Source organism: Lathyrus oleraceus, chromosome 6 (genome assembly GCF_024323335.1).
Source record: "Lathyrus oleraceus cultivar Zhongwan6 chromosome 6, CAAS_Psat_ZW6_1.0, whole genome shotgun sequence".
Lineage (NCBI taxonomy): Eukaryota > Viridiplantae > Streptophyta > Magnoliopsida > Fabales > Fabaceae > Lathyrus > Lathyrus oleraceus.
Genome location: NC_066584.1, coordinates 467412626 through 467428257, shown reverse-complemented (window position 1 = coordinate 467428257; position 15632 = coordinate 467412626). Strand labels below are relative to the sequence as shown.

General features: G+C 39.6%; 1 protein-coding gene across 1 annotated transcript; it reads left to right on the top strand.

Moving 5' to 3' along the window:
• The first annotated feature begins 9 nt into the window (after positions 1-9).
• Positions 10-11718, top strand: LOC127096278 (uncharacterized). The gene is made up of 6 exons (XM_051034870.1): positions 10-367; positions 7399-7605; positions 7662-8276; positions 9374-9529; positions 9637-11409; positions 11492-11718. Exons 1-6 carry the CDS (start codon positions 10-12, stop codon positions 11716-11718), a joined length of 3336 nt encoding a protein of 1111 aa, XP_050890827.1.
• Positions 11719-15632: the final 3914 nt, after the last annotated feature.

The window sequence follows — 15632 nt, the reverse complement described above, 5'->3', positions numbered from 1 at the left end:
TTTGTGGAAATGAAGGACCCTGTTGGGAAAGCTTGTTCATCTTTCGCTTCTCTGAAAAGCGCAAAGTCTAGAATTGAAGGAGGAAACCCTGAAGGTTGGGGTCAACTTATTGATATTCGTGAGAAGCATGATCGCTTTGGTCTGGGATATGTGCCTTCCGCTGCGAAAGGAGCCCGAGTCCCTGCAAAGGACAACACTCGAAGCATCCAGGAAGTATTCCTTAGCACAGGATTCATCCATGGAGATCATGTCAATGCAATTGGAGATGGAACCGAAAATGAAGATGAGCCATGTTTGGTTTACCGGTGTGAGACAGCTTTGAACAACTGGAAGGCGGTTGAGATCCCTGAAATTTTCCTTTATCAAAGTAATAATTGTTGTATTTTTCCTTTCAAATCTTTAGCTCTGCCCAAGGCTAATGGATCATGTTGTAGGGCCCCTTTTCATTTTCAAATAATCATTATCAGTGAATAAAAGACATTTTGTTAAATTCTTATTCATTCATTTTGCTTTCTCATAATAAAATGGCAATCTTTTCAAAAACAAAAAAAAAACTTTCCATTTATGCATCTTTTATTTTTTTGCTTTTCTAAAAGAAATCAATCATTCAAACATGCAGAATAAATGATAACCCCGTTGAATCTAATGACTTTACTACCTCTCATAACTTTGACTCCCCTATCTACCAAGCCGAAGAAGAGGGTGAAGAAGATTGTTACATCCCCGACGAATTGACAAGGCTGCTCGAGCACGATTCCAAAGCCCTTCAGCCACATGAAGAACCGGTGGAAACAATCAACCTTGGCATAGAGGAAGAGAAAAAAGAAGTCAAAATCGACATCACGCTTGAAGCAAGCATCAAAGAGAGTTTGGTTAAGCTGCTACAAGAATATGTGGATGTATTTGCATGGTCATACCAGGATATGCTAGGTCTAGACACCGACATCGTTGAGCACAAGCTCCCGCTTCATCCAGAATGCCCACCAGTAAAACAGAAACTCCGAAGAACAAGACCAGATATGGCTCTGAAGATTCGCGAAGAAGTCAAACGACAATTTGACGCTGGTTTTCTCGCAGTGGCGAAGTACCCACAATGGGTAGCTAATATTGTACCTGTGCCTAAAAAGGATGGCAAGGTGAGGATGTGTGTTGACTATAGGGATCTGAACAAAGTTATTCCAAAGGACGATTTCCCTCTACCACACATTGATACTTTGGTAGACAACACTGCAAGATTTGTTGTCTTCTCCTTTATGGATGTTTTTTCGGGATACAATCAAATCAAGATGGCTCCAAATGACATGGAGAAGACCACTTTTATTACCCCTTGGGGCACCTTTTGCTACAAGGTAATGCCTTTCGGTCTCAAAAATGATGGGGCAACTTACCAGAGAGCTATGGTCACTCTTTTCCATGATATGATGCACAAGGAGATAGAGGTCTATGTTGACGACATGATCGCTAAATCTCAGAATGAAGAAGATCATATGAGCCATCTGAAGAAGCTGTTTGAACGCCTTAGAAAGTTTAGATTACGATTAAACCCTGCAAAATGCACATTCGGTGTCCGTTCAGGGAAGTTGCTTGGTTTCATCGTTAGCCAACCAGGAATTGAGGTGGACCCTGACAAGGTCCGAGCTATACAAGAAATGCCTGCTCCACGCACCGAGCGAGAGGTTAGAGGCTTCCTGGGACGTTTGAATTATATCTCAAGGTTTATCTCACATATGACGGCCACGTGTGAGCCTATCTTCAAATTGCTTCGAAAAGATCAAGCTGTTGAATGGAATTCTGATTGTTAAAGTGATTTTGAGAAGATTCGTCAATACTTGCAAGAGCCTCCTATTTTAATTCCACCTGTCCCAGGAAAGCCATTAATCATGTATATGATTGTGCTTGAAGGATCAATGGGATGCGTGCTGGGGCAACATGACGAAACTGGTCGGAAAGAACATGCTATTTACTATCTGAGTAAAAAGTTTACTGATTGTGAAAGTCGATATTCGCTTTTGGAGAAAACTTGTTGCGCGCTAGCATGGGCCGCTCGTCGTTTGAGGCAGTACATGATTTGCCATACTACTTTGTTGATCTCAAAAATGGATCCAATAAAGTATATCTTTGAGAAACCTGCCTTGACTGAAAGACTTGCCCGTTGGCAGATGCTTTTGTTAGAGTACGACATCCAATACGTAACCCAGAAGGCAATCAAGGGAAGTGTGTTAGCAGAGTATCTTGCTCACCAACCAGTTGAAGACTATCAGCCTTTGAAGTTTGATTTCCCCGATGAGGATATAATGGTGATAAAAGATTGTGAGACCCCAGGCCCAGATGAAGAACCAGAACCAGGATCTCGATGGAAGCTTCCGTTCGATGGCTCCTCCAATTACAGTGGTCATGGTGTGGGACCTATTTTAATGAATCCAAATGGTGGCTTTACCCCTTTTACAGCAAGGTTATGCTTTGATTGTACGAATAATGTCGCAGAGTATGAAGCTTGTATCCTTGGTCTGGAAGCCGCAATTGATCTCCGAATCAAGATCCTTGAGGTGTATGGAGATTCAGCCTTGGTGATCTATCAAGTCAAAGGAGAATGGGAAACTCGCGATGCGAAGCTGATCCCGTATCGCGCTCGTGTTGTGAAGATGATAGAATACTTCGACGATATCACTTTCCATCACATCCCAAGAGTAGAGAATCAAGTGGATGACGCTTTGGCAACATTAGCATCAATGTACCAAGTCAGATTCCATAATGAAGCTTCACTTATTCGAATCGAGCGAAGAGATAAGCCTGCTTACTGTCAGCTAATTGAAGAAGAAACTGATGGTAAACCTTGGTTTCATGACATCAAGCGATATCTTCTAAGTCAAGAGTATCCAGAAGATGCTACATTGTTGGATAAGAAAACTCTGAGGAGGTTATCATCCAAATTCTTTTTGAGTAATGATGTGCTTTACAAGAGAAACCATGACATGGTTCTGCTCAGATGCGTGGATAGACACGAAGAAGACATGTTGATCAAGAAGATTCATGAAGGATCTTTTGGAACCCATGCTAATGGACATGCCATGGCCAAGAAAATTCTGAGAGCTGGCTATTATTGGTTGACCATGGAGTCCGATTGTTTCAGCTATGCAAGAAAATGTCATAAATGCCAAATTTATGCTGATAAGGTTCATGTACCGCCTTGGCCTTTCTCAATGTGGGGCATCGACATGATTGGTGCTATAGAGCCTAAAGCTTCCAATGGTCACCGCTTCATCCTGGTTGCCATCGATTACTTTACTAAATGGGTGGAGGCTGTTTCCTACACCAATGTGACGAGACATGTGGTTGCTCGCTTTATCAAGAAGGAGATTATTTGCCGCTATGGAATCCCAAGCAAGATCATCACCGACAACGGTTCAAACTTGAACAACAAGACAATGACAAAATTATGTGAGAGTTTCAAGATTGACCACCATAATTCCTCTCATTACCGTCCAAAGATGAACAGTGTTGTTGAAGCCGCCAATAAAAATATCAAGAAGATCCTGCAAAAAATGGTGAAAACTTATAAGGATTGGCACGAGATGCTGCCCTTCGCTTTGCATGGATACCGGACCTCAGTCCGCACTTCAACAGGGGCAACCCCATTCTCCTTAGTGTATGGGATGGACGCAGTTCTCCCAGTCGAAGTAGAGATACCTTCGACGAGAATATTGATGGAAGCCAAGCTGGACGAAGCTGAATGGATCCAAAACAACTATGATCAACTTAATCTCATTGATGAGAAGCGGATGACCGCTCTGTGCCATGGACAATTGTACCAGCAACGAATCAAGAAGGCATTTGACAAAAAGGTCCGTCCTCGAGAGTTCAAGGAAGGAGATCTCGTGCTCAAGAAGATCTTGCCAATACACAAAGATTCACGTGGGAAGTGGACTCCCAACTATGAAGGCCCATATGTTGTAAAGAGAGCATACTCTGGAGGTGCTCTATTTCTCACAACTATGGATGGCGAAGAGCTCATTCACCCTGTGAACTCTGATGCAGTCAAAAGATACTATGCCTAACAAATCCCGGTGGACTGAAAACCCGAAAGGGCGGTCCAGGCAAAAGTTAGGGATAAAAAAAAATGGTAGCTCGCTAAGTTGAAAACCTGAAAGGGCGACTTAGGCAAAAAGGAGCGTCCCGGTGGATTGAAAACCCGAAAGGGCGATCCAGGCAAAAATTAGGGACAAAAGGCATAGACTGCATCGGTTCGTCACTGATCAACACAGAAGAGCTAAAAATGGAAGATCAATCTAGTTACTCCCTTCAGAAGCGAGGTCTCGTGGAGTCATTGTTATTAGGGATAGTAGTAGTCATTGCGATTTAATGTAAACCTTTCCCTATTGCCATTTTCAAATTTGTAATATTCCATGGAGCTACGCCATTTGTGTGCTACCATTCTTGAATAAATACAAGTTTGCCAATCAAATTCTATCATTTGCTGTTTTCTCTGATTTTCTTTGTTATGCAAAATGTCATTTATTTGTTAATAATGAAATTTTGAACTCAAAAAGAATTTTTCAACATATTGAGAAACACAATTTTGCTTTGACATGTGGAAATATTAAAAGGAAATCTTTCGTCTTTCCCCGCAAGTCTCAAGTTGCAAGACTCCCATTGGATGATCAATATCTATCTCCAGAGAGCACAAATTTATCATTCTCTGGAAGGATTATTGGGCCAGTTGTAACTGTTCAGCTTGATAGATCCTCCTTTGATGCATTTACTCACTCCTTCGATTGAGTTATTGGTGTTGAGGATTCAGTACCTCCATAAAGCTTTCCCTAATTTCCAGTATGTATATTGTCAGCATTTGCATTTTCATGATCATTCATACATCATGCATATAAGCAAAACCCAAATCATGCATAGCCCGAAGTGCTTCGCGCTCATTTGCATAATCTCAGGTCTCGTTGTTGATTGTATCCCTTGACCTCTGAGACCAGTTGTTACTGGCATCGTCTGTTAAGTCTGGTTGTCACCAGTGTCTTTGACCAAATCCAGTTGTAACTGGTATCCTTTAAGGTCGGGTTGTAACCAGCATTTATTTTAAACCCAATTGTCGTTGGCATCACTGTCAGTCTGTTTGTAAATACATTTGTGATTGATATCTGAAGTTTTGGTTGCCGCCAACATCATTTCAAGTCCAGTTGTTGCTGGCAAACTCCGTTGTAGCTGGTAATTGTTTACTAATGACTTTCATCAAGTCCAATTGTTGTTGACATGTACAGAGAGTTTGAATACCTTGTCTTTCCTGATGGTTCCGTGAAAGTCATGTATGACTCACCATCTTGAGGAGTTCCCAGAAGCTTAGAGGTTATGTTTGATTTTCTCTATAAAGAATCATCGTAGCCTTTTGCATGGATGATCTACTTATAAGAAGACTCCCGTTTTGCATAAATTCCCTGTTAAGAATCTCCAAAATCTGTGATTGGATGAATTTCTTGTGAGAAATCTCCAGAACTATCAGATGTATTCTAAAGTGTCAGGTCATGTATGAACCTATTGATGAAACTTGCTTTGTTTGTTTTCCAATATTCTCAGGTCATGTATGAACCTATTGATAAAACTCCCTTTGATTTTTCCCAAGTAATCTCAGGTCATGTATGAACCTGTTAATTGAGCACTCTTTGAATAGTCAAGTGTTGTCAGGTCATGTATGAACCTGTTGTTGAAAATTCTTTGAATGTTCCTGTTTTGTCAGGTCATGTATGAACCTGTTATTGAAAATTCTTTAAATAGTCAAGTGTTGTCAGGTCATGTATGAACCTGCTGTTGAGCTTTCATTCCAGTATTATCAGGTCATGTATGAACCTGTTGCTGAACCTTTTGTTCCAATGTTGTCAAGTCATGTATGAACTTGTTGTGGAAATTTTCTCAAAATGTTCAAGTTTGTCATCAGGTCATGTATGAACCTGTTGATATACTCTTTTTGAATTTTTCTGATGTTGTTAGGTCATGTCTGAACCTGCTGTCAGAACTTCTTAGTATTCCCCAACATTGTCAGGTCATGTATGAACCTGCTGTTGAGCTTTCATTCCAGTATTATCAGGTCATGTCTGAACCTGTTTTGAAGAATCTTTCTCTTTGATTATTCCAATGTTGTCAAGTCATGTATGAACTTGTTGTGGAAATTTTCTCAAAATGTTCAAGTTTGTCATCAGGTCATGTATGAACCTGTTGATATACTCTTTTTGAATTTTTCTGAGTTTGTTAGGTCATGTCTGAACCTGCTGTCAGAACTTCTTGATATTCCCCAGCATTGTCAGGTCATGTATGAACCTGCTGTTGAGCTTTCATTCCAGTATTACCAGGTCATGTATGAACCTGTTTTGAAGAATCTTTCTCTATGATTATTTCAGTGTTATCAGGTCATGTATGAATCTGTTGTAGAAATTTTTTTATTCGGGTTTAGTAAGTCATGTGTGAACTTACTGCCAAAATCTCTTGTATTCTAAGTTTCGTTCATCGAATTTCTCTTTGAGTACTCTCCAGTGTGTGTCTGACTCTCCAGCATTATTGTTATCCCAAGCGGTTTGTTTTACCCTATTGTGTCTGTCTCCCTATGGACCATCACATTCCCCACAGATCGGTCTGTCCAGTAGCATCTCCTGTTAAGGATTTACTGTGTCCCTAACAGATAAATTCAAAAAAATAAAGAATCATACATCCATGCATATCATATCATAACATTTTCATTTTTCAGGTTCAAAATTTGGGTCTCCATGGTATTTAACCATCCCCCACTGCGATCCGATGAAAAAGTGTTGTTTCATTTTCCTCTGGTGGAGGATGTTTAAATAGGGGCAACTGTCATACCCCAATTTTGGCCCTGAAAATTTTTCCCCATCAATCACTCGTTTGCATTCTTTCTTCATTCACCTTCATATCCTTCATTCATGTTCATGTTTACTATTTCATATTTTTTACGTTTTTCACGTTCCAAATTTACATTCATATTTTCTTCATTCACATTGAAAAGAAATTTCATTCATATTCAAGAATTTCCACATACTCATTCATAGTTCGATTACTTCATTCATTCATTCAATCATAATCATCCATGTACATGGCATATGAATAACTTATAATCAAAAAGCATCTCATGACATGAATACATGAAGTTTCTAAGATGAAAAGAGAGATCTTTGTCTTGCTACAAGAAACACCAATTTTCATTCATTGCAAATCATGGATTATCCAAAAAAATACATAATTTACAAAGAGCACGGTTTGCATCAACGACAAGTTGAAAGAATAAAGCGTCGGAAGCCACAAGCAAGGAGAGACGACGATGTTGGGCCTAAAGTTCAGCCCGAATCTCGAGTTTCATTTCAGAATTCCATGGTTCTCGTTTTGCTTCAGCCAACACCTTCACTGTTTCAACAATCTGGGCCCATTTGAATTTTGAGAAGCCAACCTTCAACTTATTTAGTACAAAGTATTTGTCATCTAAATATTTTGTTTCTAAGACAAATGGCTCAGCTGGAACGCAAAAAGAATCAAAAACAGATAATGTCTCCGAAAGTGGCAGTGATGTTGAAATAATGTCAAATCCAGAAAGTGCAAACAGTGTGTTGCCCATCTTGAAGCCTTTGTCACTGTTCTTCTTAATTGCTTGGAGACAGTTTTAGAGAACAACAAATCAACGGTGAATGAAGTTTGGTTTTGTTGGGAAGTAGAAGAGGAAGTAGAAATTAACATTGCTGCTATAATCCCCGTCTCTATGCAGAATTCGCCTCGCAACAGTAGTGGTGGCTTCTCAAATCAACATATATCCACACACCAATTCAAAGCTATTCAACAATACAGACTCAATTTATCACCATGTATGCCTCCACTTTCGCCAAGTCCAAGACTGTCTCAAAGGTTATCTGGTTCCAAAAGTTCTTCTAATATTTTAGGGACCGTCTTAACAACTGCTGGTGATCACGGCAGCGAGCCAACAAATATTGATTCTTCTGCAGAACAAAGAGTAGACTCTGAAAAAGTTAATGTGGCTGATGTATCTGCATCAAGTGACAATTTGCAAGAAAGTGAGAAAGTTGTACAAAACGATGTTTCTGTGGTTTCTGATAGCCCTACAGTATTTAAACACCCTACCCATTTGGTAACTCCATCTGAGATATTCTCTAAATCTGCTTTGTCTTCTACTAATTCTAATACCCCTCAAGGTATGAATGTTCAAGATGTGGCTGCATATAGTGATGCAGAAAAGTTTGAAGTAGAGGTTAAAGTAGTAGGTGAGTTCTCAACTCCTCAATAATGTCAGCACCAAACGGCCCTCCATTTTGTGATACCGAAGGTTCTGATAGCCACTGTAGCAGCCACTCAATGTTGTGAAATCTGCAAGTTCAACCAGACGAAAACTTTATATTCAACGAGAAAACTGCAAGTTCAGAAAGACAGGCACTAGGTTGCAAGATTGGTCAAATTAGAATTAAAAGTATATGGAGAATGGTCTCTCGACGGTGCGGCTATAGGTCTGGCATGGTTAGACGATCAAATGCCGGTAGTGCTCACTTCAACTGGACAGTTGAATTTATTTGCTGAAGGTAGAATTGTCGAGCAAAAAGTCCTCGAGTTAAATCCCGTCCTAAGAGCTTTTGGCAATGCAAAGACTGTGAGGAACAATAATCCAAGTCAGTTTGGTAAGTTTGTGGAGATTCAACTTAATAAAAAGGGAAGAAATGAAGGCAGCAGGTCTTACGCAATACAGAGCTTACTCCACCGATGAAGTGATGGCATTGCTTCAGCAGGGAAATCGTAATAGAACTACGGAACCCACTCGTGCAAATGAAACATCTTCACGTTCCCATGCTGTTTTGCATGGTCAGAGAGAGCTTTTGCCACAAATCAAAGAACACTTAGGTCTCTTGAGGGTGCCAATATTAACCGATCTCTTCTTGCACTAATCAGCTGCATCAATGCTCTTGTAGAGGGCAAGAAGCACATTCCATACCAAAACTCAAAACACCCTTCATCGGGCTGATAAAGCCAAGGAGATTCGAACAAAGGCACCTGATGCAAACGAGGACCTATTACCGGTACCTAAAACAGAAATAGAAAAAAACGGTAACAGAACGGAACCGTTTTCACCAACTAACCTCCAATCAAATCCTGAATTCTATCAACATTCCCCAAACTGAAACTTCAAAGGAAAATCCCTTCTATTCTTCATAGAACTGCTTCATTCACTGCTAAAACACAATGGCGAGATTACTGCTTGAAGGTGAAAGAGTTGCCTCAATATCAAGCTGTTGCATCAAATACATCTGGTTCTACCCTGAGAGATCTATATGAGGATGTCTTTGAAGATCTTGAAAAGAAATATCATTAGGCCAAGACGCACTTTTTCTTGTTCGACCAAATGATTCCCTCGCACGCCGAAACAATGATTCTGAAGCTAGCACTGTTGTTAACCCTTCTCAAGATGAAAATGTTCACACCAAAGTTCCTCAAGGGGCCGATGATGAAAATGCCATTGAGTTGGAGAGTTTGTCTTCTTATATGAGTTCACTTGGATTCACATAAATGGAATATGTTGAAGGCAACCAACATGAAGCTTCAATTGATGATTCAAAGAAAATTAAAATTCAAAAGGCTCGCCTAAATTTATATCATCAGTGAAGACATTTTGTTTGCTCTTGGAACACTCTATGTCATTTGAAGGCTCTGTTGAGTTGCATGTCACTTCTTCCAAAGCATTGCTTATAATTGGATCGCATATGCCAGAGGTGGTAGCATCACATTATGCTCTCAAAGTTTCATGGCTTAAGCAACTACTACTGAATCATGTAGATTGGGACACTCGGGAATCCATTGCATGTTTACTTGGAATCGTGTCTTCTGCTCTTCCTCTGCCTGCAACATCTGATGTTATTTCGGAATTGACTTCAATTTTCAGCCAAACACATAAGCCTAGATTTGAGACTCAGCACGGTGCGCTTTGTGCAATAGGATATATCACTGCAGATTATTTGTCTAGAGCACTTATGCCAGAAATTTTTCTCCGGAAAACACTTAGATGCCTAGTTGATGTGGTTAATCCTGAAACTTCTGCTCTTGCTGCTGTTGCAATGCAAGCATTAGGTCATATTGGACTGCGTATTTCTTTACCTCCACTTGAGGATTCTAATTCAGATGGAATTCTCATACTTCTGTATGATAAATTGAGTAAGTTTCTCTTGAGTGATGATGTTAAAGTAATACAGAAGATCGTCATATCCATTGGGCATATATGTGTAAAGAAATTATCATCCTCTCATATAGATATGGCCTTAAATTTGATTTTAAGTCTTTGTCGATCTGAGGCTGAGGATATTCTGTTTGCTGCTGGGGAGGCACTTTCTTTTTTGTGGGGTAGTGTTCCTGTTAGTGCTGACACAATCCTCAGAACTAACTTCACTTCACTATCGACTGCTTCAAATTTTCTGATGGGAGATTTAAACTCTGCTGAGTCAAAGCAGTTCCCAAATGGACAAAGTGAACATAGTGAAGGATACCATGCTTCTGCAAGAGATGCAATTATGAAAAAGCTTTTTGATGAGCTTTTGTATAGTAGCAGGAAAGAAGAGCGATGTGCTGGAATTGTCTGGCTAGTATCACTTACAAAGTACTGCGGTAGTCATCCTACTATTCAGAAAATGCTTCCAGAAATTCAGGAGGCTTTCTCTCACCTTCTTGGTGAACAAAATGAACTCACACAAGAGTTGGCTTCTCAAGGCATGAGTATTGTGTATGACCTTGGTGATGAATCTGTGAAACAAAATTTGGTGAATGAACTTGTGAATACGTTGACTGGGTCAGGCAAACGGAAAAGAGCAATCAAGCTTGTTGAAGATTCTGAAGTATTTCAAGATGGATCTCTTGGTGAAACTGCTAGTGGAGGGAAACTGAACACTTATAAGGAGTTATGTAGCTTTGCAAATGAGATGGGACAGCCAGACTTGATTTATAAGTTTATGGATTTAGCAAATCATCAAGCTTCTTTGAATTCTAAGAGAGCAGCTGCTTTTGGCTTCTCAAAAATAGCAAAGCAAGCAGGGGATGCTCTTAAGCCTCATTTACGATCTTTGATTCCAAGGCTTGTACGCTACCAGTATGATCCTGATAAAAATATACAGGATGCAATGGTACACATATGGAAGTCACTAGTGGCTGATTCGAAGAAAACCATTGATGAACACTTAGATCTCATTATTGATGATTTACTAGTTCAATATGGATCTCGGCTTTGGCGGTCACGTGAAGCATCATGTCCTTCCCTTGAAGATATTATTCAAGGACGAAAGTTTTATGAGGTTGGAAAGCATTTAAAAAGATTATGGCCGGGAGCATTTCGTGCCATGGACAACATAAACGAAAATACCGAAAGTTCTTGCCGGTAGCATAAGGAACAGGAATCGGATCACTGGAGAGAGGCAAACTTTGCTTGAACTTGTTGATTATATTTCAGCTATGAATTCAAAGTTCAGTGAAGTGGCAATGCAGGAGATCACTAAGATAGCAGCTAACTTGATAAATAAACCTCTCAGTTCTGTTTTTAAGGACCATGGTGGTAGTGACATTGACACTAGTAGCAGCATTCCAATCACAGTTCATGAGGCAATAGTTTGGAGGAAAAAGATACACAGTGGACCTGCTGATGCTTTCTATTTTCACTGCAGTAAAATAACTTGGTAAGGCAGTAAAAGTTCACAGGAAACAAAAATGAAAACGTTTTCACAGAAGAAGTACAAGGTACATGTCACCTTTTTCAGAATAAGCACCAAAACAGGATAGACAAACTGGCAGCACCAAAAGCACTTCCAAGTCCGATACCCCTTTGATCTCAGCGGCCAATTCAAAAGACACTAGCAGTGTGACTATAAAAGAGAGGCCACTGTTCATAAAAAGGAGAGCCGAAAAACCCTAATTTTCTAGAGAACATTAGCGGCTATTGTTCAAACAGCAAGTCCCTAAGGAACTCCTTCGACGGTGAAACGGCAAAAATCCCAACAACAAAGGAAACCATAAAGAAGAGAAAGAAAATCCCTATCCTGTTCTCTAAAGCGGCACTCCTAATTGAAATTCCACCGAAGTTCCTTTAAATCTTTCTTGACAGCGAACGAGAAGCGTTTACCTACATTCGTCGGTCGAGCTCGCCGCAACCGGTTAGCTTCCTTTCCGAGCTTTATTTCTATGTTTCGATTCTGCTTTGCATCCTTATGAGAGAACCATGGTTATTGTTCCGATTTGATTTCATTTAGTAATACTGCTGCCTGTTTGTTTGTGATGTTAACTTCCTGTTAAAATTTTGATGTTCAAAATGGAAAGAAACATAATCTATGTGCGTTAAAGATGAACTTGTTCTGCTACTGTTTTTTCAACTTTGTATTTTACTTAAAAGGTTTGGTCCGTTTGTTTATCTTATGTATTAGTGCTTGAGATCATACAACAAGGATGCTTGTTGGCAGAGTTGGTAAAGGGATGCTTTGGCAAGCCTTTGGTCTCGGGTTTGATACCCTTTTGCTTCACTTTGGTTTTAGTTTTTTTCACTTTATACAATTTTTAATCTTTGATTGATTTAGGATCTATTTTATTATTAATCATTTTGTTTTATTTTATTCTCACTTTTCAACTTTAGCTTTTATTCTTTCGCCGTTATTTTATTTTTATTTATTAAACATCGATTTTAATTTATGGATTCAACAATTCCCATGTTGTTTATCCACGATTACTTTTATCGATACATTGATGGTATTTCGCCGCATTTTGATTAATCACATATGACATTTCGGTTGTTGTTAATATGTGCAAACCGGCTTTGAGCACATTATCTAGATTTCTTGTTTGTTTTTTTTTTCAATTTCCATCTGCCTTACACGTCATTGCGTTATGCGACTTTGATTCGCATCCTCGCATCCCGATTTTTATCCGTGTACGTCCCGATGTTGTTTCTTTCAATTAAATTTTTGAGTATTTTGTAAATATAACTTGTTGTGTTATTTATTTTCTTCACATGGCTTACTCTTGGGCCTTCTTACAATGAGACAGTTCTCTTGCACTTACACTCATACATTGCATTATTTATCGTTTGGGCCCGATTTAATTATTCCAGTACTTTGAATCCCCATTTGACAAAATGTACCCCACTCCCCCGATGTGTAATAATTTTACTGTTTTTCATTTCTTTACTCGCTTGACTGTTTAGTCAGCTACTAACACAAGAATAAAATCAACCATTTCAAAAATCAAAAAAATAAGACTCGATCCAACGTCGAGTATTTTCTCAATAAACAAATCAATCCATTTCTCCCTCCCATTCTATTCCATTTCTTTCAAACTTTCATCAAAAGCTTGATCCAACGTCAAGCCATTTTTCATAATCAAAAAAAAAAAAAACTTAATTCATATTCAAGACCTTTTCAATAAAGATGGAAATGGAACGTGGTGTATACCGCGAACTCCTGAGGCTAGGATTCGAGATGGATGTCTCGCCTATCCTAGCTCTCGTCATCATCCAAATTTATCTACTGTGTTTTCTCTCAAACGCTCATTCAAATTTCTCTTAAACGTCCATCAATGCTTGATCTAGTGTCAAGTCATTTTCAACAAAAACTTAAAATACTTAATTCCTATCTAAACACCTTTCAATAAAGATGGAAATGGAACATGGTGGATACCACGCACTCCTGAGATTAAGATTCGAGGCGGATGCCTCGCCTATCTTAGCTCTCGCCATCATTTAAAATTGTCAATGCGGTTTCTTCAAACCCTTTCTCAACCAAACCTCAAAACACTTAATCCTTATTAAACATTTTTGCAAATAAGATGGAAATGGAACGTGGTGTATACCACGCACTCCTGAGACTAGGATTCGAGATGGATATCTCGCTCATCCAAGTTCTCGCCATTATTCAAAACACATCAAACCAATCAATTTCTTTTCTCGCCGTCGTGCGATTGGCTCTTAAACCTTTTCTCGCCGCCGTGCGATTGACCCTTCAAACCTTTTCTCAAACGAAAGGTACTTTGTTTCAAAACGATGCAAGGCGATGTTTTTCCACCTGTTTTGGGTAATCCAATAATGTTTTCGTCGATTTGACACAAAGTAGATTTCGCTAAAATCGACCAACAAACAAACATTTTTCTACCCAGAACTACGTAAGCCTTGATTTCTCTGTTGAGATACGTAGGAGCAGGATTTGTAAATCTTGTCAGGCCCACTAATAAAAAACTTAGGTTTAGTCCTTCGTTAAAAAAATCCAAAAGTATTCTCCTCTCATCCTTTCTTTATTTCCCACCTAATAACTTAAAGCCTAACATTCCAAACTAACATTAATGCGCACAACTCACCTAATGGTTCCCGTTGAGTACAACGGACGTGAGGGGTGCTAATACCTTCCCCTTGCGTAATCGACTCCCGAACCCTGATTTGGTTGCGACGACCATAATCATTGTCGTTTTGTCTTGGGTTTTATCGATATTTCCCCTTTCCTTTTTAGGAATAAATAAAGTTCGGTGGAGACTCTATTCAGTCCATCATTGCGAGCGCGCGATTGCGCTTCGCTTAAGGTCGTGTCTCTCATTTTTCATCGAGGTACGACAGATGGCGACTCTGCTGGGGATTGTCGTTCCCTAAGCGAGTCAAGCCTAGTTAGGACGTTTGTGTGCCTTTGTTTGTTTAATTGTGTGGCTTTTCCTTATTTATTGGTTTTATTATCTTTATTGTTATATTGATATTTTTGATGTATGTTGGTTCCGCTGTGTTGGGTATTTGGGTATTTGATTGCAAACCATGTGGGAAAGACTCTACACCCGAGTCTAGAGTGGAAAAAACATAAGATAGAACGATGGTTGAGTAGTACAGACTCCCGAGGTGAATACTTCGTAAGAGTCGGTACGAGAACCTCACTTAGAGTAGATCCTTTTGCAAATATTGTCACCCGAGGTGTATACCTCGTAAGCTTCGATGTTTCAAAGGGGTCCATGACTCTAAGAACCTTTTAGAACATTGAACCTTTGGCCAACTAGAAATGATGGTTGCGTAGTATGGATTCCCGAGGTGAATACTTCGTAAGAATCGATACGAGAACCTCGCTTAGAATAGATTCTCTAGATGGAGTTGACGATCGGAAAGTATTTTCCGTAAGCGTCAAACATTCTTTTGAATCCATGACTCTGAGTACCCTGTCTAGAACCAAGTCGATGGTTGCGTAGTGCGGACTCCCGAGGTGAATACTTCGTAAGAGTCGGTACGAGAACCTCACCCAGAATAGATTCCCTTGATGGAGTTGACGACCGAAAAGTATTTTGCGTAAGCGTCAAACATTCTTGTGAATCAATGACTCTGGGGATCCTTTGTAACAAAGCCCTAGATCATACCCGGTGAGAACCCCTGTTTTGGAAAGCAATCAAATTTATCCATACCTCGGACCTTTGAACCCGTACCAAAAAAAACAAAAAAAAACATTGCATCCATCCATTCATTACATACGCATAAAAAGCAAGACTTTTAGTTTGAACCAAGAGTTTTGCAAACAAAATGCATCCATACATGCATGCATACATTTTCAAAAAAAAGAGTCTCACTCCTCCCTTTCTTCCTCCAGTTT